General features: G+C 41.2%; 1 protein-coding gene across 1 annotated transcript in view; it reads right to left on the minus strand.

The window, feature by feature from the left end:
• The window catches only part of STAB1 (stabilin 1), a 113,452-nt gene that overhangs the window by 72,114 nt on the left and 18,438 nt on the right, over positions 1–22,900 (minus strand). Inside the window, exons 3-18 of the mRNA XM_069967134.1 lie at positions 22,345–22,460; positions 21,824–21,909; positions 18,908–18,977; positions 18,687–18,782; positions 18,454–18,570; positions 17,547–17,743; positions 16,138–16,268; positions 14,676–14,803; positions 13,460–13,539; positions 11,592–11,714; positions 9,769–9,903; positions 7,794–7,856; positions 6,375–6,488; positions 5,836–5,889; positions 4,617–4,697; positions 3,549–3,707 (exon numbers count right to left, since the gene is read on the minus strand). Of these exons, the coding sequence (XP_069823235.1) occupies positions 3,549–3,707; positions 4,617–4,697; positions 5,836–5,889; positions 6,375–6,488; positions 7,794–7,856; positions 9,769–9,903; positions 11,592–11,714; positions 13,460–13,539; positions 14,676–14,803; positions 16,138–16,268; positions 17,547–17,743; positions 18,454–18,570; positions 18,687–18,782; positions 18,908–18,977; positions 21,824–21,909; positions 22,345–22,460 (1,750 nt within the window). The remainder of the gene's footprint in view (positions 1–3,548; positions 3,708–4,616; positions 4,698–5,835; positions 5,890–6,374; positions 6,489–7,793; positions 7,857–9,768; positions 9,904–11,591; positions 11,715–13,459; positions 13,540–14,675; positions 14,804–16,137; positions 16,269–17,546; positions 17,744–18,453; positions 18,571–18,686; positions 18,783–18,907; positions 18,978–21,823; positions 21,910–22,344; positions 22,461–22,900) is intronic.

The following is a 22,900-nucleotide window of genomic DNA, read 5'->3' on the forward strand; positions in this document are numbered from 1 at the left end:
AAAACATATAAAAGTGTATATACAAATCGTGATACTATTAGTATAACATCAACAATCAAAATTCCAGGGCATATATGTGAAAGGTTAACATGACAATGTATGGGTGTATATATAATCAAAAATCCCATAATGTCCATAAATTATCTCACTGTCATACCATGAACTATGTTAATATTTGTACCGTATTGCTTATATTTTATTATTATTTTTTTTATGCCATAAGCTGCCATACCATGCACTATGCTTACCGTATTACTTATATTTATGCCATATGCTGTCATACCATAAACTATGCTTATATTTATACCATATTAAATTAAAGAGAATTTCTCTAGGAAGATAGACAACTTTGCATATACACTTATAAATGAAAGGAGACTTATTTACCTGCAGTTATATCCTGCTGCATGCATAACATCCAAAATGCGGGCAGATAAAGTGATTACTATGGAAAGAACATGAATGTGTAATTACACCCCATCTCTACTAAACATCGAGGTCAATGTAAAAAGCATGAAATTTGCTAATAGATGAACATATGAATCAAATCATACCTTGGAAAGCATCCTGTCGGGAGTATGTAGTAGACGCCTGGCGCGGCCAGAGACGTCTGGCTATGAAATGCAAGGCGCCGCTTTATGAACACATTGTGGAATAGACTTCCGGCACAGGGTAAGTAACGTATGTGCCTTCCATCCTGGAACGCACATCTAAGAGCCTTACTTCCGTCAGTTATCTAATGACATATGTGCGTCCCAGCCTGGGACGCACATCAAGCACCCACTACAGCGGAACGCACGGCATAGCAACTGCGATGCAAATAAACAAATAAATTTCTTAAAGACACGGTACCACACGCACATCTAAGGGCCTTACTTCCGTCAGTTATCTAATGACATATGTGCGTTCCAGCCTGGGACGCACATCAAGCACCCACTACAGCAGAGCGCACGGCATGGCAACTGTGATGCAAATAGACAAATAAATTTCTTAAAGACACGGTACCACCGTGTGACCAATTGGAGCACACATCCACAGGGGCATTCCAGGTTAGAGCGCACAACAGCAGGGGCATTAAATATTCATTAATTAAAGGCCTCGTGACAATCACCTATCTGTTTTGTGCTAAAATTATGTCACCTACCCTGGTGATTGTATATATTCCCAAAGAAAAGAGGAGTAAAATATACTGTAAAATACATGTGAATAGAGCAGAGCAAGATCCTAATAATAGAATATACATGAATGAGGAGTTGATGGGAAACACACCCCACTACAGAAAAATTATAACAGGATATAACTGCAGGTAAATAAGTCTCCTTTCATTTATAAGTGTATATGCAAAGTTGTCTATCTTCCTAGAGAAATTCTCTTTAATTTAATATGGTATAAATATAAGCATAGTTTATGGTATGACAGCATATGGCATAAATATAAGTAATACGGTAAGCATAGTGCATGGTATGGCAGCTTATGGCATAAAAAAATAAATAAATAAATAAAATATAAGCAATACGGTACAAATATTAACATAGTTTATGGTATGACAGTGAGATAATTTATGGACATTATGGGATTTTTGATTATATATACACCCATACATGGTCATGTTAACCTTTCACATATATGCCCTGGAATTTTGATTGTTGATGTTATACTAATAGTATCACGATTTGTATATACACTTTTATATGTTTTGTGTGGTTTTGTTATTTAACATAACTAAAAACTTGTATATTGTCTAATTCATCTTTGTCACTAACTTATGGGGATGGTTATTTATTGTGTGTCTATATGTTTTTATGTATAGAAAACCATGACTCAGGACCCAGTGGGGCCTGAAACGCGTCGGTGTTATATGCACATCTAATAAAGCATTCAACTATATTTGAGCTGGAGAGGATCTTTTCTTCTTTCTTGTATATATATATATATATATAATGTTTAAAACAGCAGCTTTTACTGTTAGGCTTCTAGATCACCTCCATCTATCGGACAATTACGTCCAGGGCCGATTACGAAATGGCACCCCTCGACCCCCAGTGCCCACACCGCCCCATCATGCCTCCCCCAAGCCTATAAATAAGGTGTACAGAAAACCTGCAGCCTATAAAAGTAAGTGCATACATAATCCAGCACCACCATAAATCACTAACTTCCATCCTTGGTGAGGACAAGACAGAAAAGGTTTCTAGGTTTCGAACTCCAAAGAGTGTAACCAATTCTTTTCTAAGAATAAAAGCCCCTGACATATACAAGAGTCGATGCATTGTGACTGCTTATGGTGATCGTATTCATGGTCATACTACCATTACACCTTTTGCTCCATATAAAGGGGTAGTGATCACTTATAGTGTAGTAATGTCTGAAGCATATAACCTGCAGAGTGTTTCCAGTCCTGATTTTTTTTTCCATTCTATGTTTGTGTCCCGATATCATCTGCAGGTCATGAGGTCAGTGTAGTCTTTGGTGTGTAGCAGACAGTATCATTTATGGCCACTCCATAAAATCTCTTGCTCTTTAGAGGTTCTACAAATCTGCCGCCTGAGCAACAAACTCATTTGGCCTCATGGCAGAAACGGCCCTGATTACGGCATATCCTGTGGATATACTATAACTGTCCCACATAAGAATAGAATACCATTTTAATATCAAGCATACTGTTTGTTTGTTTTTTACTAAAAATGTAATAACAAACATGGGAGTATTATACAAGCTGGTTTTATACCAGTGTAATACAACCACACTGTCTGTATTTCAGAATTAAGGGTAAATTCACACGGGCGTCCCGCATAAAAAAAACGCAGCTAATCCGCAATACACGTATTAATAATAATAAGAATAATAAATGTATTGCGGATTAGCTGTGTTTTTTTTATGCAAGACGCCCGGGTGAATTTACCCTAAAGGACGAATCTGGCGCTGATAAGAAAAAAAAAACTGAACTGAAGCTCCAGTTGGTGGCTTCATTTTTTCTTCACTTCCTGGTTCGGGGTTTTCCATTATGCACTTTGTCTCCTGTGATGTCTAACTGACTCTGTAGAACTGTTAGATGGAGTACAGCTTGCTCAACCAATCAGAGCTGAGCAACCTGAGTCATCTGACAAAGGGAGGCTGGCCTAACAGGGCTTAGACCAGCTTAGCTCTTGATGATGTCATTGTCACAAAATGGCTGCCACAGAGCAGCCTGGGGTCAACAGTCATTAGGTAAGAATGAGTTTACTTCACTTCCTGGTGGTGGTGGAGTGTGTGTGTGTGTGTGTGTGTGTGGGGGGGGGGGAAGATAGGGAAGGGAAGCAGATAGGTGATTGAAGCATATTACAAAGTTTTATAACTTTGTAATGTGCTTCAATTACTGGGGAAAAGATCTTCACCAGAGTATCCATTTAAGTCCCAGTACAATGAAGGGTCTAGTGACCTGAACTGACATCATCATAGGTATGGAGATGCAAACGCATTACACTGGTGTGAAACTGACCTAAAAGTCATGTTGGATTATACAAATGTATTCATTGATAGTGTTCTCAGGATGAAAAGTGTGCTGTTACCTGTACAACTTCTTTCACCGTCTCATCGCATCTAGCTGGCAGAATGGGCAATATAATAGAGGGTATTAAAACTCCATCCAAAACGTGAATAATCCCATTAGACCCCACTATATCGCTGTGCACAAGAGGAATTCCCTCATTTCCAAACAGAATTCTCCCCTGACAAGGTAATAAAGAAATCCTCATTGTTATCTCCATCATATCTACAGCCCTGGTATAAGGGTAAAATAATTTCTGCCTTGCAACTTATAGCTTTAACAAATGCTAAAAGTGTAGAAAATTCCCAGTAAACAATAGAGCACTGTGAGTCTGTGCATAAGATGGCCAATGTGGAGGAACATGTGACCATGCCCCACCCCCAGTGTCCTCTATAGACATATATAGGCTCAGTGGTGGACACTGGGGGGCGTGGCATGGTCACATGCTCCTGCATGTTGGCCATCTTATGGACAGAATCAACACAGATCAAGGTAACACAGCCTAGAGGAGAGGAGTCTGATTTTAGCTTTATGAGGTACACAAGGAGCTGCTGTCACTGTGAGTAGTTACTAATAATGTACACTGAACAATTTTGTTATAAAGTGGCCAACCCCTTTAAGTTACATGTGTAGAAAAAAGCCTTCTTTTCAGTTTGGGTGCTAATATTTGGGATTTGGCAGTCTACCAGGACCTTAGTAGATTGAAAACTTGCCCATTCATTGGCCAAGCAATTGTGTGTGGCAGCTGTTTCAGGGTAAGCAGCAAAGCTATATACTTTGCCACCTAGCATACTACCTGGGCTATGAGCTCTGGACCCAGTATAATGATCAGATATAGAGCCCATGAAGCATACAGCATTCACTATATGTAATATACACTCTTTAGTGCAAATAACTTAGCAGCAAGGTATACAATATATGCCTTTCAGCTCCATGTACAGGGACAGGGACTCCTCTTTTTGGAGAGGAAACCCTGCTCCTGTATGAATCCAAGTCAGCCATCAAATGTAAATCAAATTTGAGAGCTTATTTGAGCAAATCCCCATTGTCATAATGTATTCTGGGAGGTTCACTCAAGTCTGGTACTTACATTTGCTGTCACATTAATCTTAATAACTTCAGCTGAGGATGTCAAGATATGGGGCATAATCATAAGTCTGTCTACAGTAACCTAGAAATAAGAGGTGATAGGAATCAATAAATATTAGTAGTTTTCATCAGGTCAGGGTGGCTTAGCTCTTCTCTCCCTGGCTCACTGCTTGATGCATACGACTATAGAAAGACTATGAAGCCAATATTATGCCTTGAGGAGCCAAGCGCTTCTCTATACTTATGACAGTGATCTGACATGTTATGTGTTTCAGTGATGTGTCAAACTTTTTTGAAATGACAGTGACACTATACATTGATGTTGAAAGATTGACATAGGGTCCCATTACACAGGCCGATGGGGGCCCAATAATAACTGTAATCGGAGATGTTTTACTGGGCCTATTACACGGCCCGATAATCATTTAACAATGCTGCAGGGCTCTTCTTGCGTTCTGCTTCTATGCGGGTCCCGCGTGCTCCAGCTTCAGAGCGGCCTGTCTCAGCTGACAGGCCGCTTAGCCAATCACTGGTTGCCGCGGTCCTGGCCTGTGATTGGCTGAGTGGCCTGTCAGCTCAGACAGGCCACTCTAAAGCTGGAGCGCGCGGGACCCGGGGAGAAACAGAGCGCAAGAGGAGCCCTGCAGCATGGATAGGTAATGTATACAGTTTGGAAATTGTCAGCCTTCGGCCACACACCGCTATTGCACGTAGCGATGAGCGGTCGGCGCCCAACAATTATAGGTCCAATTCTATATCAACGATCAGCCGATGATGGTTGTCATCGGCTGATTTTTGTGTTTATAACACGCAGCGATAATCGGCCGGATAGGGCCGATTCTGCCGATTATCGTTCCGTGTAATAAGGCCCATAGACTTCATGACATGTCTAGGACTTGTTGCTGAGGTAAACTAAATGGTAGCAACCCCCCACGTCCACTGAAAGATGAGCGTCTCACGGTTTTAAATCTTAAAACAATAATTACATCTCCATTTTTTTTAACTAAACTAAACTATGCATTGGAGGAGACTCTGTTAAGGCTACTGCTCAACACGTCCTAGTTGACGAGAAGGAAGCCTTTCAGTGATCATGGTTCGTGTCTGATCTTCGATTCTTGAAAATACATAGTTCTTACAATGTGCACTGAATTTAATCAATACATTTTATAGTGTTGGAAGCTAAAGGTAAAATTGGGAGAATATTGGCTTCATGTACTTACAGCGGCCATGGAGGATATATGGTATTTAACCAGCTCTAACAGTTTGTGTTTTGCCTATAAATGAAAAAATACACTTGGTTACTTCTGAAAACAAATATGTCTTCCTGGGTCTTACATTGTTGGCGTACCCTAAGAATAGGCTATGTGTGACACCCCAATGCCCCCCTTCAATTTGCGCAACACAGTTGCTTATAAATGGCAGTACCTGACACAGTGACATCAATGTAAGGTGGCTTTGTCTGGTAATAGGACTAAGCTGCAGTATCAGGCACTGGGCATGGACATGTGTATCACTGTGCAGTAAAGGTGCCAACATGTTGTTCCAATGTAATAATTATGGGGGATCTTCGGGAGTAGGACCTAACCGCAGTAAATGTGTCATCATGTTGTTTCAGTCTAATGATTGTGGGGGATCTCGGGGATCGGTACCCAAAGTGATGACTCTTTAAAGCCACATAAAAACAATTATCTATACAAACAGATGTTATATTACAGGAAATAAAATAATAATAAATTGAAAAGCAGAAATTGATTCCTACCTCAGTGAAGAGATAGATCAACCGTCCGTCTCTTAAAGAGTCTACAGCTTTGTTAGTTGGAACAAATACAGTGAAGGAGCCAGGTCCATTTAATATTGGAGGAAGGTCGCAGTTCTGCACATAGAGATACAAGTTTTACGTGTGTGGAATATCCTTACACTAGACATTGGGAAAAAACATGTTCCTCTGCCCCAAATTTTTTTGAAAGTAGCAACCTGCACAATCCCATGAATTGTATTTGTATGTCATAATGAAAAGTAGGACTGTCCCTGAATTTCTTTTTTTATATTTAAAACCAACAGTTTTATAAAAAAAAAAAAAAAAAAACACTGCCTGCCTTTCTATAACTAATCTTAAAGGGGTAAAAAATGCATAGAATATTGTAGGGAAAACTTCTAAACAAGGCTGTTAGAGACTTCTACATGTGTTTAGTATGTTTCTGTGGCTTTTCGCATGGTACCATTTCTCACCAAATGTAACTCGCTGCTGCCATGACTAAAAATGATGGTTTCATTTGTATAAACACGATTGAAGTGCACTGTCCCACTTCTTATCAGTGTGCCACAGTTTCCCAAAATGTGTGCCAAATTAATAAATCAGTGGATAAAAACCCAGTCAGTTTAAATCCAAAACGTAAAGAAAAAAACTACAAAAATAATAAATCCACTGAGTTAACTGTGTGCAAATCACTTCCTTTTTCCTAAAAAAGGTTGAACACCAAACAATAAAAATATCTACTATGCAGAAAAGTTTGAACTATTTAAAGAAGCATAATGTTATAAAGGACGATTGATCCCATAAAAAAACAAGCCCTAAATTGCCATGTACAGTATATAGAAAAATAAATAGACAGACAGACAGACAAATAGATGATAAGAGAGAGAATATAGAGATAGCAGACAGATAGATAGATAGATAATAGATAGTTAGATAATAGATAGATAATAGATAGATAGATAGATAGATAGATAGATATGTACAGATATTCTGCAGCACGCCAGCATACGTGGAAAAATGTGATTACAAAAGGGTACAAAAAATACAGAGATGCGACGTTTCGACCCTCTCACAGGATCATTATCAAGCATGCTTGATAATGATCCTGTGAGAGGGTCGAAACGTCGCATCTCTGTATTTTTTGTACCCTTTTGTAATAAATCAAATTTTTACACGTATGCTGGCGTGCTGCAGAATATCTGTACATACTATTGGGGATCCCCAAGCCAGGGGACTGGCTCTGTACAGCACCCGCTTCATAAGCGTTTGGATGTGCGGCTTTCTCCTGTATCTAGATAGATAGATAGATAGATAGATAGCCGAAAAGAAACAAAATGCAAAAAAAACTAAGCTGACTTGGTCTATAAGTGGATTAATGGCACAACTTGTCATAGTATAACATGTATTATTTACACGCCTTACCTCTAACATTGTATTATATCTGCTAAACATTTCTGTTGAGGCAAGAATGTCACCTATGGTCATCTAAGAGACATAAGGAGAAAGTAACAGATTAAAATAAACCACATAGTTTTAATCGTCTTCATCATTATTAGATGTCTATGGCACGGGCGGAGATGCACACCGCTGCGTGGGGGTACCAGCGGCGGAATCCGCCGGGGGTCATATGCGCAGATTCCGTAGTATGCATGCACCCTAATAAGGAATCTATAGAATTTTAGGAGGCCATACAGGAATTTCCTAGTGATATAAATACACACAAGACTGATTTGCTGCAGATTACACTACCAGCATAAACGTGATTCTCGAAATCTCATCTCACGCACAGATATAGTTTGTGGAGTGGTCATGCATTTCCCCATAGATTTATGGTAAAATCCATAACAAATGTGCAGCATTTCTGCAGTGTGTACTAAAATATGCACAGGTTTTTATGTGGATTTGAAGCATATTTTTCTCACAGCTCTTTAAATGGTTTTCCCATCTCAAAGATATTCCATAACCTTATAATTGTTGGGGTTTTGACCTTTGGGACCCCAACTGACTGAGAATGAAGGAGAGACAGCACTGGTCTAGAGCAGCATCTACTTGTAAGATTTGCCCTTCACAGAGGCGCACTTGGACACCGAGCTGTGCCAATCCCCTCATTTTCTCCTAATGATATGTTGTCCTTTTAAAAGCACCTGTCATTAGAAAGAACTTTTGATATGTCACAGAGACATAACAAGAGAAAAATCCAACATTGAGTCTGTTAGAAATATAGAAGAGTGGATGCACGCTGTGACGCTGACAATCCCAATTGTCGGCTTGAAGTCATACAAGTGAAAGGAAGTCCAACAGCATCCAAAGTATTAATAAGAATCCAACAACTTTATTGCATCTCCCAGTATGTACAGTGACATTTCAACCAAATGTGTTCTTTATCAGGCATACATTGCTTGCTAAAGACGACATTTGGTTGAAACGTCACTGTACATACTCAGAGATGCAATTGGGTCGTTGGATTTTTGCTAATACTTTGGATGCTGTTGGACTTCCTTTCACTTGTATGTCATAGAGACCTGTCAAAAGTAATGATCGGTTGGGGTCTGAGTGATCAGATATTGACTAATCAGAAGAACCACGCAGGAGAAGTCATTGAGCAGCATGTTTTCTCCTGGCTTTGTATTATGTGATCTGGATGGCAGCATAATGCAAGTCTATTGGGCCGTACAGGTTAGGCGGACACAGAGTGGGATGAGGAGTGGCAGTGCACAGCAACATGGTCGTCCCCACTGAACCCCACTGGTTCTCAGGATCAGTCGCAGTTTTCTAATGATAGGTACTCTTTAATAAGATTGTAATACCTCTTTTCTATTAAACTCAACGGAATCTGTGAGCAGGAGGCCCTAGAGGAAAATCCAATATCTTGTAGCAAACATCATATAGGTGCTCTGCACTACTTATTGTGTGCATATTCCAGTCTATAACAAAGGATAAGGGCAAAGTGCCTGATCGCGGGGAATCCAACTGCTGGGACCTTTGTGATTTTGAGAACGTGGACTACAGTCTCTTCTTAGAATAAGAGCTTATGTTCAGAGAAATGCCAATAGACATTAGATATAAACATTTTCGGGAAAAGATGGAGTACAGCCCCTCTTCAGGGACCAGATAGCGGCAGAGGAATTCCACATAGTTTTACCTGCATATATAGTGTTGTTATACCCTATGTATATAGTGTTGTTTTACTTCCTTAAAACCAGAAGTGTCATCTATCATTTATTCTCCTGCCCTGTGTTAACTCAGCCCCAGTCTACACAGCAAAGCTGACAAAGAAAACAGGAAATGTCAGATCACTGTGTGCTCCAGCAGCTAGTGTAAAAATAAGTAAGATAGGCATAAAAATTCTCATCTGTACAATTGGTCTCAAGGAACTATGACTAGTAAAATCATTTACCTGTGGGTTTCCAAGAGTTTCCACATTGATGCTTGTTAATGGTTTATTAATAACATGAAAAATTCCATTGACGGCTGGTAAGTCCATTTTTACAATCTTATACTTTTGCTCAGGTTCAGACTCTTTTTTAAATTCCTGCAATAAAAGGTTAAAAAAAAGTGGAATAGTTGTCACATATGCATAAACCACCTTTACAGACCTGAAATATCTTAAGAATAGGTGAAATTACATGGTTCAGGAGAAGCTTGTATCTGTGCCCCTCTTTGTTGCACTGTATTGGCATACAGTATGGGGGAAATTTATCATTGCTTTTGTGCATTTTTTCCACCTATGATTTCTGTTTGTACTTGTTTTTATTTTTTAAAAAAAATTTAATACACAGCTGTAGGCCATCTCCTGACCAGGTGTAACGTTTACTCGTGTTTACTCAAGTGAGAAAAATTATGCAAAATTCACAAAGGTTTTTGTGCACAATATATACTTTTCAGGGAAAACTCTGCACTTAATCCCTTTTCTTGCTGGTATGGGTGCAGTTTGAGATCAGACAGGCCCCCAGGAGGTTAAGTGTGGATGCTGGGGGGAGGATTAGAGGGGCGCATCCATACTCACCTTCGATGTCTTCTTTCTTCACCAGAGCCCGGCACACTGGGTTTGAAGTGTGCCGGGCTATGGCTCTTCAAATCTCTGATGAGGCAATCAGTGGCTGAGATGGGACATTGCTGCAGCTACTAATTAGCTGCCCTGAGGGTGCGTTTACACAGAAAGATTTATCTGACAGATTTTGGAAGCCAAAGCCAGGAATGGATTTGAAAAGAGGATGGATCCCAGTCTTTCCTTTATGACCTGTTCCCTGTTTATAGTCTGTTCCTGGTTTTGGCTTCAAAGATTTGTCAGATAAATCTGCCTGTGTAAACGCACCATAAGACTGCACAGGTCTCTGATTAGCCAATCAGCAGCTGCAGCAGGGTCCCACCTTAGCCGCTGATTGGCTGAAGCAGAGAAGACCGGGAGATTACCAGAGGGTAAGTTGCTTTAGTAATATGAAAAATGGTTGAAAGATTATGAAAATTTGCTACCAAAAATCTACTTGGAGCAGTGGTCACATCCCTTGCCTCAATCCTTCAGGCTGTCCCTACAAACAGTATTAAGGGGAAAAGATGTGCACAAAACAAAGTGCCCCCATCAATTACCCCTTCACTGTTTACATAAACATATCAGTTTATCTGTGTCTAGAAACCCAGTCCAAATCAGTTCATAGGGAGGAATACATTGCAACAATTTAATTTCCTGAAGTTTTTCACAAAATCCATTAGTAAAATTTGAGTTATGCGGTGGCACTATATAGGCCCATAATGGCACCATATCATGGCTCTGTACCATATCGTGGCTCAAGGAAATAATACAGTCACTTAAAGGGACTCCACCACCTCCCAAACACCTGCTAAATTAAGTTATCAGATTATACAATCATAGAATATACAACTCTGATTCTATATCTGCAATTTTCATCTTTCTAAGTTCTTGGGTACCTTTGCTATAAGCCATAAATGAAGGAGTCTAGGTAGCCCTCTCCATTATATTCTTGAGCTAAGTAGTCCTCGCTATGCATCAACATGCCCAGTCTGTAGGCTTATAGCGGGAAAATACAAAGGAGCAGAAAGCTACAAATGACAGATTTTTATCCTACTTACAGATGACTTTAGTTTAGAGTTTTGAGGAGGGCGGATTGGAGGTGATAGAATCCATTTAAAGACCCAGTTATGGCTGAAATCCTTCTAAACCATTTCCCAATATACAGTTACACTTTTCAGAGACTTTCTTACCAGTAGTGAAAATTCCAGCAATTCACCACCTAACGTCCAGAGTTTGCTAATGTTCCTCAGATCACTTGCCATGTACTGGCCAGGAATGATATGACCTTTGCATAACTGTTTTGCTTCTGTTTCCTGCATATAAGAATATATTCAGATCAGACATAAGAGTGTGTAATACACTCCATTATACACTAATACATATTTAACCTTACCTGTCAACAGCAATGACATTTGCCAGCAGCCTTGGTTTGCACAGGTCAAAGTAAAATGTACAGTGAGCAGTAGAAACAGGGGCGAAGCTAGAATTCATGGAACCCCAAAGTGAAAAACTGTACGGGTCGCATGAATTCTGTAAACTCCCCCCATACTCACCTGGCCCTGCACAGACCCCCAGCGTTACTGCATTCTCCCAGCTCCCCAACGCACAAGTGACATCACTCGTGCGATGGGGAGTTGGGAGAAAGAAGGCCTGCCGGGGATCTGTGCGGGGCCAGGTGAGTATGGAGGGGGGCCCTTGTGGCTGTAGGTGCAATGCTGCCTCAGGCAGAAGAGAGACTGGCAAGGCAGAAAGCCAATGGCTTTTTGCTCTTTCAGTCAAAGCATTGCAGCATTTAAAGGACAACTCCCATGAAAAACTTTTTTCCAGTAATTGAAGCACATTACAAAGTTATATAACACTGTAATATACTTCAATCACCTGTCTGTCCTCCTTCCCTGTCTTTTCCCCCCTCAACCCTCCACCAGGAAGTGTAAGAAACTCCTTCATACCTAATTACTGTCGTCACCAGGCTGCTCTCTCAGCTCCTTCTAGTGACGATGAGTCATCAGCAGGAGGGCTGGGCTAGGTCCTGTTACACCAGCCTCCCCCTCCCCTGCCTGGTCAGGTGACTAGGCTTGCTCAGCTCCCATTGGCTGAGCAACTGTAAGCCATCTGACATTCTGCAACTCAATAATGACTGGTGACTGACTCCCGGCACATAACCAGCTACAGGACCCCCTCCCCCATACTCCCTCCTGCTGCCGAGTGGACTCAGTGAGTGAGTGATGTCACTTGCTTATCTTTCTCCTCACTCCCGGCATGTCAGCTACACAGACGTCTTATCTCTCCCCTGCTGCCCTGACCTAATCCTGCAGAATGTACACTACAGTGAGGTGATGTGTGTGCAGCTTCAGTGTGTGTATATAGCAGTCTGACTGAAGAGAGCCAGAGAGGGGGTCATGTTTAGTGTATGATGGGAGTTGTAGTGAATGGAGTGGCAGGCACTTGCAGTGTCACAGCAGGGGGCTGGCTTGTCACAGCAGCCAAAGTGCATCATGGGAAGCTGAAACCAGGAAGCAAGGAAGAAATGAAGAACAAGACTAGAAATCAGAAGGTAGGAGGGATGATAAGTGTATAAACTATGTTTCTGATTGGTTTTTGTTTTTTTTCCTTAGCGCGGGAGTTGTCCTTTAACTGTGAGCAAACTAAGTTAAGGGACCTGCAGGCCCCGTAGCAGTGGTGTGGTCTGCCTTTATGGTAACTACGCCACTAAGTAGAAGCGCAAAGCTGAGTGCTTTGCTCCATGATGTCTGTACATGCAAACATTGTTTCAGTCATGTGGCACAGAACAAGGAGAGAACATACTAAGTGTGTATTTCTAGTGATTGGCCAAGATCTGAAGACCCAGAACCTGACCAATCAAAAATTTTATGTGTCTCTATCGCATTTCAAACATTTTTTTTAAAGTAACAATGTCTATTTAACTGTATAGAAAAGACTATAACCAAGCCCAAACTGGATATGATTAATGCAGATATGTTCACAACTTATTGTAAACATATCGAGCCGTGCCAATGTATTGTAACATGCGGTTACTAGCTGTATTTTCTATACTTACATTCATGTGACGTTTTTTCATAAGGGGAACAAGTACTGTAAAAGGTCCATATTTCCTCAAAGTCAATCCACATCCTTCCTCTATCAAACAGAAAAAGAAATGTTAGCAAACATTAACCTGCTGCAGTAGCACAGCATATCTTTGTTTGAAGGATTCTATACATCTGTATAAAAAAAAAATAAAAGTAAATTAAAAAGCAGATATGTAGGGTAGGGTAGAGTAGGACAATGGGGAGCTGACTGCAGCCTTCGCTCTTCTGTTAGGATTATACTCCCCTGTTTAAGACATTGGGAACTTGGAATCCACCAAGTGATCTCTTTGTCATGTTCCTCAAACCATTCCTTAAGAAATGTTGTAGTGTGGCTGGTCATTATTCTGATTAAATTGTCGCCATGAAGGGGGGCTTGGTTTGTACAATGTACAATGGTTTTATGAGGTAATAGGTACACACATCCTGGTCCAATCTCCTCCCCTGGTTAGTGATACATTTGCGTTGGGCTGTGTAAAATAAAATATGATTCATCTGCCCACTGCCCATTGCTCCACAGTCCAGTTCTGATGTCCACATGCCTACAGTAGGTGCTTCTAGTGGTGGACGGGGTCAGCATGGGCATTACAGCTCCATGAGAGGGAAGCTGCAATGCAGTGTGTGCTGACCAGATAGGCCAGTCTTTGTCCCCTATTTGTATCAATAAGGTTCACGAGGACGTGACTCTAAGGGCCAGTTCGCACTAAGAAGTCAGCACTGAATTTCAGCGCTGATTTGTCACTGCAAATTCCGCCTGAAAATATAGTGCAGAGCCAAATTCCATTGAGTTCAATGGAATTTGCGCTCTGCAGTTCACACGGTGGAAATTCCTTGCTGAATTTTCCGAGGCGTATCTGCTTTCCGACAGAAGAATTGACAATGTCAGTTCTCCCGGCGGATTCTTATGGCGGAATCCCATTGAAATTAATTGAGCAGTGAGTTTGTTTTCTGAAATTTTTCAGTGCGGAATTGGAAACAATGAAAGAATCTGAATAAATGATAAACTAATTTGTGCAGAATTCCGCTAAAGGTGATTCCTGGTGGAACACTTCCCTCGCTGATACAGGCCTGATTCCTGATTGTGAACAGCCCCTAATACACACTATATTAGGCAGCAATACCCAGTCAACCTTTATCTTTCCTTACACATATATACTTGCATATTGTTTGTACGCATATTTGTCTCACCGAATACACTTAATGCCCCAGGCTGTTTCTTCATTTGTAGGTCTTCAATATTTAGTTTCTGAATTTCATATAAAAGGCTTCCATAGCAGTTTCTCCCATCACTAAGTTCACCCTCATGGCACACACACCTATAGTACATATGGAATACAAAAAAATCATAAGTCAGATGCACTTAAGGGGATACCCACCTAAAACATTAATCTGTCCAGTCCCAAAAACAGAATGATAACATATTGTAAACTGCTGAACCTAGCAGTACACCCGGAGTGCTGTATTCTCATCCCATGTGACTGGAGCCCAATGCTCAATACTGCAGGAAATCAAGAACAGTTTAGAACGCCCCAAATTTTATTGCCTATTAATTTTATGCTTTAAGGAGATATAAAAAAAAATCTAAACTGATGCCACAGGAGTATGCTATGGGTTTGTGAAAGATAGCCAAGAACTGTACTATTCACATTGTGCCATCTTTAGTATTCCCTTAACAAATGGATAGAGCGGCAGCATGCAGTCACGCTCACACAGGAAGAGAAGGGACCCCTGTTTTCGTGATTGGTGGGGATCCAAATGGTTACAATTCCCACCAATCAGATGCTTGTCACTTTAAATAGGTGATAAGTTTTAATCATGCAATAAGTCCTTTAAGGGTATAAACCCACACACCGTATACACAGCAGATATGCAACAAATACGCAGCAGATTTCTTGGTACAGATTTGATGCTGTGTTCAGTTATTTAGATCTAATCTGCTGCGATTTTGCTGCGATTTTGCTGCGAGTTTGCTGCGTATCGCAGCAGTAAATACGCTGCATATACGGTGTGTGGGTTTATACCCTAAAGGTGTATTCCCTTATCGCAGCTCTAGCATGTGGATGGAAGCATGCCCACATGCGGTAGACTATGAGGACACAATTTTATTGGTAATACTGTCATTTATAATATTGTCATGTTTTTCCCCACCAGAACAATATGAGAAATGATAGCTGAGCAACAAAGAGAATCTTACTATAAGACAGCGTGATAACTCTCCCCCTAAATCCTTAAAGGAAATCTAATCAGCAGGCTAGGGTCTATTCTACTGATAGATCCTAATAGGGGGAAACCAGTCATATATATTCCATCAGGCTGGATGTAGTGCCATTCTACTCGTAAAGATGGCAGACATCACAATAGAATCAGCAAATCTCATTAGAGGTCAATGGAGTCTATCTGTTATCAAAGGACGAATTTGGCATTGCATTGTGGTTAATGTTGGAAATCTTAGCACATGTGTGAACAGAACTTATGTCTGTCAAATAACATCTCAAATGTCCATAGCTGGTTGTATCAGTCTAAATGAAACATTATAAATCAAAGCACATCACCATATCATGTCAATTATAGTATTAACATACAGAACATTACGATGTGGTCTGACCTTAAAAAACTGGTGTCATTCACATACACAATCTTATTGACTTACTTGTGTGTTCCTGGAGATACTTCCTCACACTGTGCACTTTTACCACATGTTCCTATACGACAAATGTTGGGCGTATAACAACCCAAAGAAATGTTTCGACTTATCATTCCAGGCAAACAACTGCAATAAGACTGGTATTTACTTGTAGTTAGTACAAAGCATTGCAGTGTCACAGCATATTTCACTCTACACTCCACCATAAGGCCATTTTCACATGGCGTAAGACACCAGGTCACAGAACGGCCGGTGTCAGAGAAGATCATCATCACTGCAGTACCGGCCGGATGATCTTTATTTCTGATAATTTGCATCCCAATTCGCCGCCGCACGCTCCATTGTGTGAACTGACAGGTTCTCTGCAGTTGCTATTCAATGAATAGCGGCCGCAGGAAAACAGACATGTCAGTTTTTTGCGATGCTGCTAGCAATCCCGGCCAGAGTGTATAATATGTGTATACACTCCGGCCGGGATTACATTCACATACAATGTGTGTGTGTTGTATAAATCACATTGCAAATTGCAACAACGATTGTGATTTATACAACACATACATTGTGTGAACATGGCCTAACAATGCACAGCACTAATACACAAATCTCAACTTAAAGAGATTAAAAATAAAACTACACGAGTAATGAAAAACAATCACAACAGGAATGATCATTTTGTCTTTTGTCAATATATTCTGTGATATACTTTCACAAACACTTAGGGCCCATTCACACTACGGAACTGGCGCCAAAATTCTGCTCGGCACCCCCTGCTATCCCTTTCAATGGGAGGCCTTGCGTGCCTCCGCTCTCTGTCAATTCTTGGCGTGGAGAGCGGAGGCGTGCGAGGCCTCCCACTGAAAGAGATAGCAGGCAGGATTTGGCGCAAAGTCTGCGGGCGGGGGTGCAGAGTGGAATATTGGCTCTGATTTCATAGTGTGAACAGGCCCTTAATGAGGTTAGTGTACGACATAAGGATTCAGATTCTCTGCTTGATGTTCTCTGAGTCAATGTGTCATGTGCCGCTTCTCACACCATGCTCTATGTATAATACAGAATAGCATAGGAGTTCTACTGATCCGGAATGTCCAATTGTGAAACTCTAAACCACATGGGGGGAGGGGGGGAGTGGGGAAAGTATAGTCACTGGAGAAGTGTTCTATCTTGTCTTCACTATTGTCGCTCAGCTAATCAGCTCTATGGGGCTCCAGCCCCTATCACTCCTCTCCTGAACGGTTTTCTAACCTGAACTATAATCTGGTCATGAATCAGCTTAGAAGCTTTGGAGAAGAGACAGAGGCCTAAGAAAGACCAGTCAGGCAGCTTCGGTGATGGATTTAACTGTGACCACACCAGCCACCACTAAAAAGAATGTGAGAACAAGCTTTTTTTTTTTTTAAGCAATCAGTAACGCTTACCTTTCCAGGACTTCTATATACACATCTAGTTGAATTTTCATTGCACCCTCCATAGTTCACATTACACGGATTAAAAGGTATGCATGTTTTCCCATCGCCATAGTAATCAGTTTTACATGTACATGTGTACTCGGGAGATCCAGATGATTTGCAAGTAGCGTATACACTACAGGGTGAAGGTTTACATGGATCCTTGGCTATTAAAAGAAAAAAAACATTACTCCTAATGTTTTAGATATGTCAGAGCCCTATTTCACAGAGTGATCGGCCGATTATAGAACTGTGTAATAGAGAAAACGATCAGCCGATGAAGTGATCATCGGCTGATCGTTTCTTTAGGCCCCAGCCTAAAATCATCGACCGCGGACCGTGCATCTCCACCTGTAATAGCAATGTGCGGCTGATGGCTGATGGTTAAACAAAGAGTTTACATTACCCGTTCACATTCCCGATCTTCTTTTGCGCTCTGCTTCCTCCCCGGTTCCATGCGATGCGGCTTCAGAGCAGATGGTCCCAGCCAGTGATTGGCTGAATGGCTCTGAAGCTGCAGCATGTGGGACCAGGGAGGAAGGAGAGCGGGAATGTGGATAGGTAATGTAAACTGTTTGGGCAAGGGTTGTGTAGACATCGCTAATGATGTCCATGCAGCCCTTGCTAAATGATTATCCGGCCATGTAATAGGCCCAGTAAACGAGCACCGATCTAGCAGATCAGTACTCCTTTACAGTATTGATCGGCTATTGGCCCGTGTAATAGGACCTTAAAGCGTCAGCGTAGACAAATTTACTTTCGGCACATCGTCAGACATGTCAATAGGTAAAAAACGATGATGGTCTCATTCCCGTTGCAATTGGAAGATACAGCCAAGGGGAATGAGCAGGAGCTTGAAGTGAAGAAAACAACTCACCCACACATTCGCTGCCCTTTTTATAGTACCCGGGCATGCAATCACATTTAAGCACTCCTTTTGACTCAACACAGCGGGAATTTGGGCCGCACTTTTTTTCACTGCAGGATAAGGATGCTGAAAAGATAGGAAAAAAAATACATTGTATCAATAAATTTCATTACTGTTTTTGTTATTTAGACGGCAGCTGCACATTGCACTCAAAGTTTTACCAATACTGGTTGGATTCTTACCATGCTCACATGTCAACCCCATATAACCTGCCTCACAGATACAGCTTCCATCCCCAGAAGTTCCACTTCTACAAACTCCATGTTGGCACTGACACGCTGGGACAAAAAAAAAATCACACATTTCAATAGAGAGAGATGAGCTGAGTGAAGATTATCGTTTTCATCATTTAGAATTATATTAATATACAGATTCATGCTAAGCAGGAGATTTAGTGACTTACCAGAGTCGCAGTTTGGTCCATACAGTGAAGGGTCAGTGCATTCATTGCAAGTGAAACCAGTAAATCCTTCCTGTAGAAAATGCGATAAATTTGGTTTGGTTGAAGGGGTACTAATACATTGTTTTATTAATGCATATATACTAAATGGGGGAGATTTATCAAACATGGTGTAAAGTGAAACTGGCTCAGTTGCCCCTAGCAACCAATCAGATTCCTCCTTTCATTTTCCAAAGAGTCTGTGAAAAATGAAAAGTGGAATCTGATTGGTTGCTAGGGGCGACTGAGCCAGTGTCACGTTACACCATGTTTGATAAATCTCCTTTAAAATGTATATAGGAATACAGAGCACAAGGAGAGGAGATTGGGACCTACAAAGCTTAGATAGTCCTGCAGCTCCTGACACAAATATTGGTGGCAGCAGAGGTTGCTGTGTTGCCCCTTAATGCTGCCAGTCAATGGAAGTGAATATGTAAATAAAAAACCAACACATTTATCTTAATAAATTTATATTACATAGTATTATAACTTTATTAAACCGAATGTGTAAAATGTAGTAAAATAAATAAATAAATAAATAAATAAATATATTTCTTCGGAGTACCGCTTTAAGTGATAGTTTTCTTTTTTTACAGGAGGGTATGAATGTACACAATGGGTGGATACATACTACTCGCAGACCTCAATAAAACTAGCACACATTACAAATAAATATCGCTCTCATTTCCCCTCACGTATGCCATTTCGGGAGGTTGTGCTGCTGGATCACAGACAGATTTAACAAGTTTAGGATGTTTGGGGCTATGTTCACTTTTTTAATAATCCCCTCCACCTCCTTAATCTGTATAATGCGTTCATGTAATTGTTGGATAACTTAATTCTTGATCCCCAAAACTATGTTCATATGCCGTACAAACGATGGCCGTTCTCTGTGTTTCTTGTTTAATACTACCTATGCCTGGAATGAATTATCATTAGTTCTGTTTGAAGGTAGTGTTAAACAACAGCCATTCACGGAGAATGGCCGTTGTTTGTACAGCATGTGAACATTTTTTGGGACCATGAATTAAGTTATCCAACAATTACATGAACGCATGATACAAATTAAAGGAGACTGGACTACACTTGACTACTACTCTCATCACCTGCTCATAGCATGAGCAGATGATGGGAGAGTAGTAGCTGGGTTATATTGCGATGAGATGTCCACCGCTGATGCTGATGCCGCACAGGGGCAGCCGCTCATCACTGTGCAGCTATCATCCCCCTCCGCTCCCCCCTCCTCCTCCGGCCAAACTTTACACTATGTGATGGCTGACTCCCCGCTCAGCCGCCGCTCTCCGATCACACGTGACGGCTCCCGGTGCTTCCTGGTGTCCCTGGCCGGCACGTGTGATCGGAGAGTGATAAGTGATGAGAGTAGTAGTTGAGTGTAGTCCAGAGCGGCGGCAGTTCGGCAGGCTTACTGTGATGTACTGATTGATTACATTTATGGAATACAAAAACACTGTATATTCCATTTACACACACATCCATTGTAATTCTAATGGAGTGTCCAGCAGGGGCGCACTATATATAGAAGTCAATGGTACTCATTGACTTCTATATATAGTGCGCCCCTGCAGGACACTCCATTGTAATTACACCCCCGGTTCGTGACGTCACTTTTTTTTTTTTAGAGAATCTGAAGTCTCCCTGATCTACTAAATTAAAGTGACTCTGTACCCACAATCTGCCCCCCCCCCAAACTGCTTGTACCTTCGGATAGCTGCTTTTAATCCAAGATCTGTCCTGGGGTTTGTTCGGCAGGCGATGCAGTTATTGTTTTAAAAACGACTTTTAATCCTGCAGTGCTGTGTCCGGGGCTTACATTAGTATATGCATTAGGCTGGCACCACCTCTCTGTCCTTCCTCCCCACCCTCCTCATGATTAGGAATGCTCCAGGCAGGTTGCTTCCTATTCCCCTTATGTGTGCATAATGAACATGGGCTGGATCGTTAAGACACCTGTGCAAAGCTCATACAGCAGTAAATGTTCCTGAAGCATTCCTAATGTTCAGGAGGGTGGGGAGGAAGGACGGAGAGGTGGTGCCAGACTAATGCATATACAAATGTAAGCCCCGGCCATTAGACACAGCGCTGCCGGTTTAAAAGTTGTTTTTAGGAAAATAACTGCATCACCTGCCGAACGGACCCCAGGACAGATCTTGGATTAAAAGCAGCTATCTGAAGGTACAAGCGGTTTGGGGGGGTCAGATTGTGGGTACAGAATCGCTTTAAGGGAAATAGCCCTATATGTGCATTTCCCATAATTAATGTACATTAGAAATTTGTCTAACTTTCCATAAGTAAGAACATATTAAAAAATAGTTTTGGCCGGAGTTGTCCTTTACGGAGGGGGAGGGGATTATTAAAAAAGTGGTAATGTCTTGGGGTGTGTTTACACAGACAGATTTTCGGACGCCAACGTCAGGAGCAGACTATAAATAAAGAACAGGTCATAAAGGAAAAACAGAGATTTCCCCTTCATTCCTGGCGTTGTTTTAACCAATTGCAACCAAAAATCTGTACTTGTTAACACACCATTAGACTACACATTCTACAAATATTCCAGGTTTATTAAAGTATTTTATGCAACGCCACACCCACTTTTTTCTAAGCCCCACCCATCTGTCAGAGTGCAAAACTCTTATTTTATTTGTCTGGTTTGTTTTAAAAATCTGACGCTTCTATTTATCCTCCCCATTGTCTTTTGGATATCCAGTACTACAAAAAAAAATATGAAGATTATTTCAATGGATTAACAAGAGTATTGCTGGCATGAGCTATAGCACAAGCCTCTTCTAAGTTTGTACAGAAGAAGAATTTATTTTCGCTTTATTTCTGTAGGGTGTACGACACTTGCACGCTTACACTTACATCACATATACATGTCCCATTTCCTTGTAGACCGTCCATACAGGTCCCATGACCATTACATGGCTTTGCAGCTCCTCCAGGACATTCTGTTAAAAGAGTTACATCAACCTGGGTTAGGAAAGTCATAGATTTTCTGCCGTTCCCATTGATTTACTATGGCAAATACTCCAGATTTTGTATGCTCACTTGCTATGACCCCCACCCCCCAAGGCTGCCATGATGGTGACCATTCCTTGCTGCTTACACACTCCTAGTCTTTGTCTTTACACAAGTAATACCTGCTCACTCACTCGCTAACGTGGGCCACTGATGTGGAGGTTGATCATGGCAGGTGAGTATGGACGTTATTATTTTTTAGCCCAGCCAAAGAAATGGCTGGACAACACTTAAAAACGGTTAAAGAAACAATAATAAAATAATATCTAAAACAAAAGATTTTCTATGTAGAAGATAAGAATATATAGTAGGTAAATTGAGTGCTTAGTTCTATTACATTGCATCAAGAAAACAAGAGAACCTACCAGTACATGTGGAGCCCCAGTATCCTTTGCAGCATTTTGGTCTTACACTAGTAGTTTGACATGTGTGGCTACAGCCCTGCATCGATAGCACCACTCCTCCCATATTCACTGTATACCTGTAGAACACAAGCAGCGATACATGAAATAGCTGTAACCTAGATGTCTGTACATAAATTTGCCATTTATAGTTTAAGGGTAACAGAATTACAGTGAATTTTACGCTGTGAGTTCGCAGCAAAATCCGCTGCGATTCCCCTCTTGTCAGTTTGAATAGGATTACATATTCGAAGCGGAATTGTGGTGCATACATTACCCGGTCCGCGCTCCGGCTTGTTCTGTTGCTCCTGGCATCCTGACATCCTGCCCAGCCATTCAGTGCGCTGTCTGGCTGCCGCACACTGATTGGCTGAGCAGGACATCCAGACAGAAGCAGCTGGTGGCTAAAGTTTGTCCTTTCTTATGGAGTATTCAACGATGTTGAAGCTATCTTAGTTTAGCAGATGCTGATTTCCTAAAGCTGATAACCAGTAATGGATGTGAACATTGGTTTAAAAGG

This window comes from Dendropsophus ebraccatus, chromosome 4 (assembly GCF_027789765.1).
Source record: "Dendropsophus ebraccatus isolate aDenEbr1 chromosome 4, aDenEbr1.pat, whole genome shotgun sequence".
Lineage (NCBI taxonomy): Eukaryota > Metazoa > Chordata > Amphibia > Anura > Hylidae > Dendropsophus > Dendropsophus ebraccatus.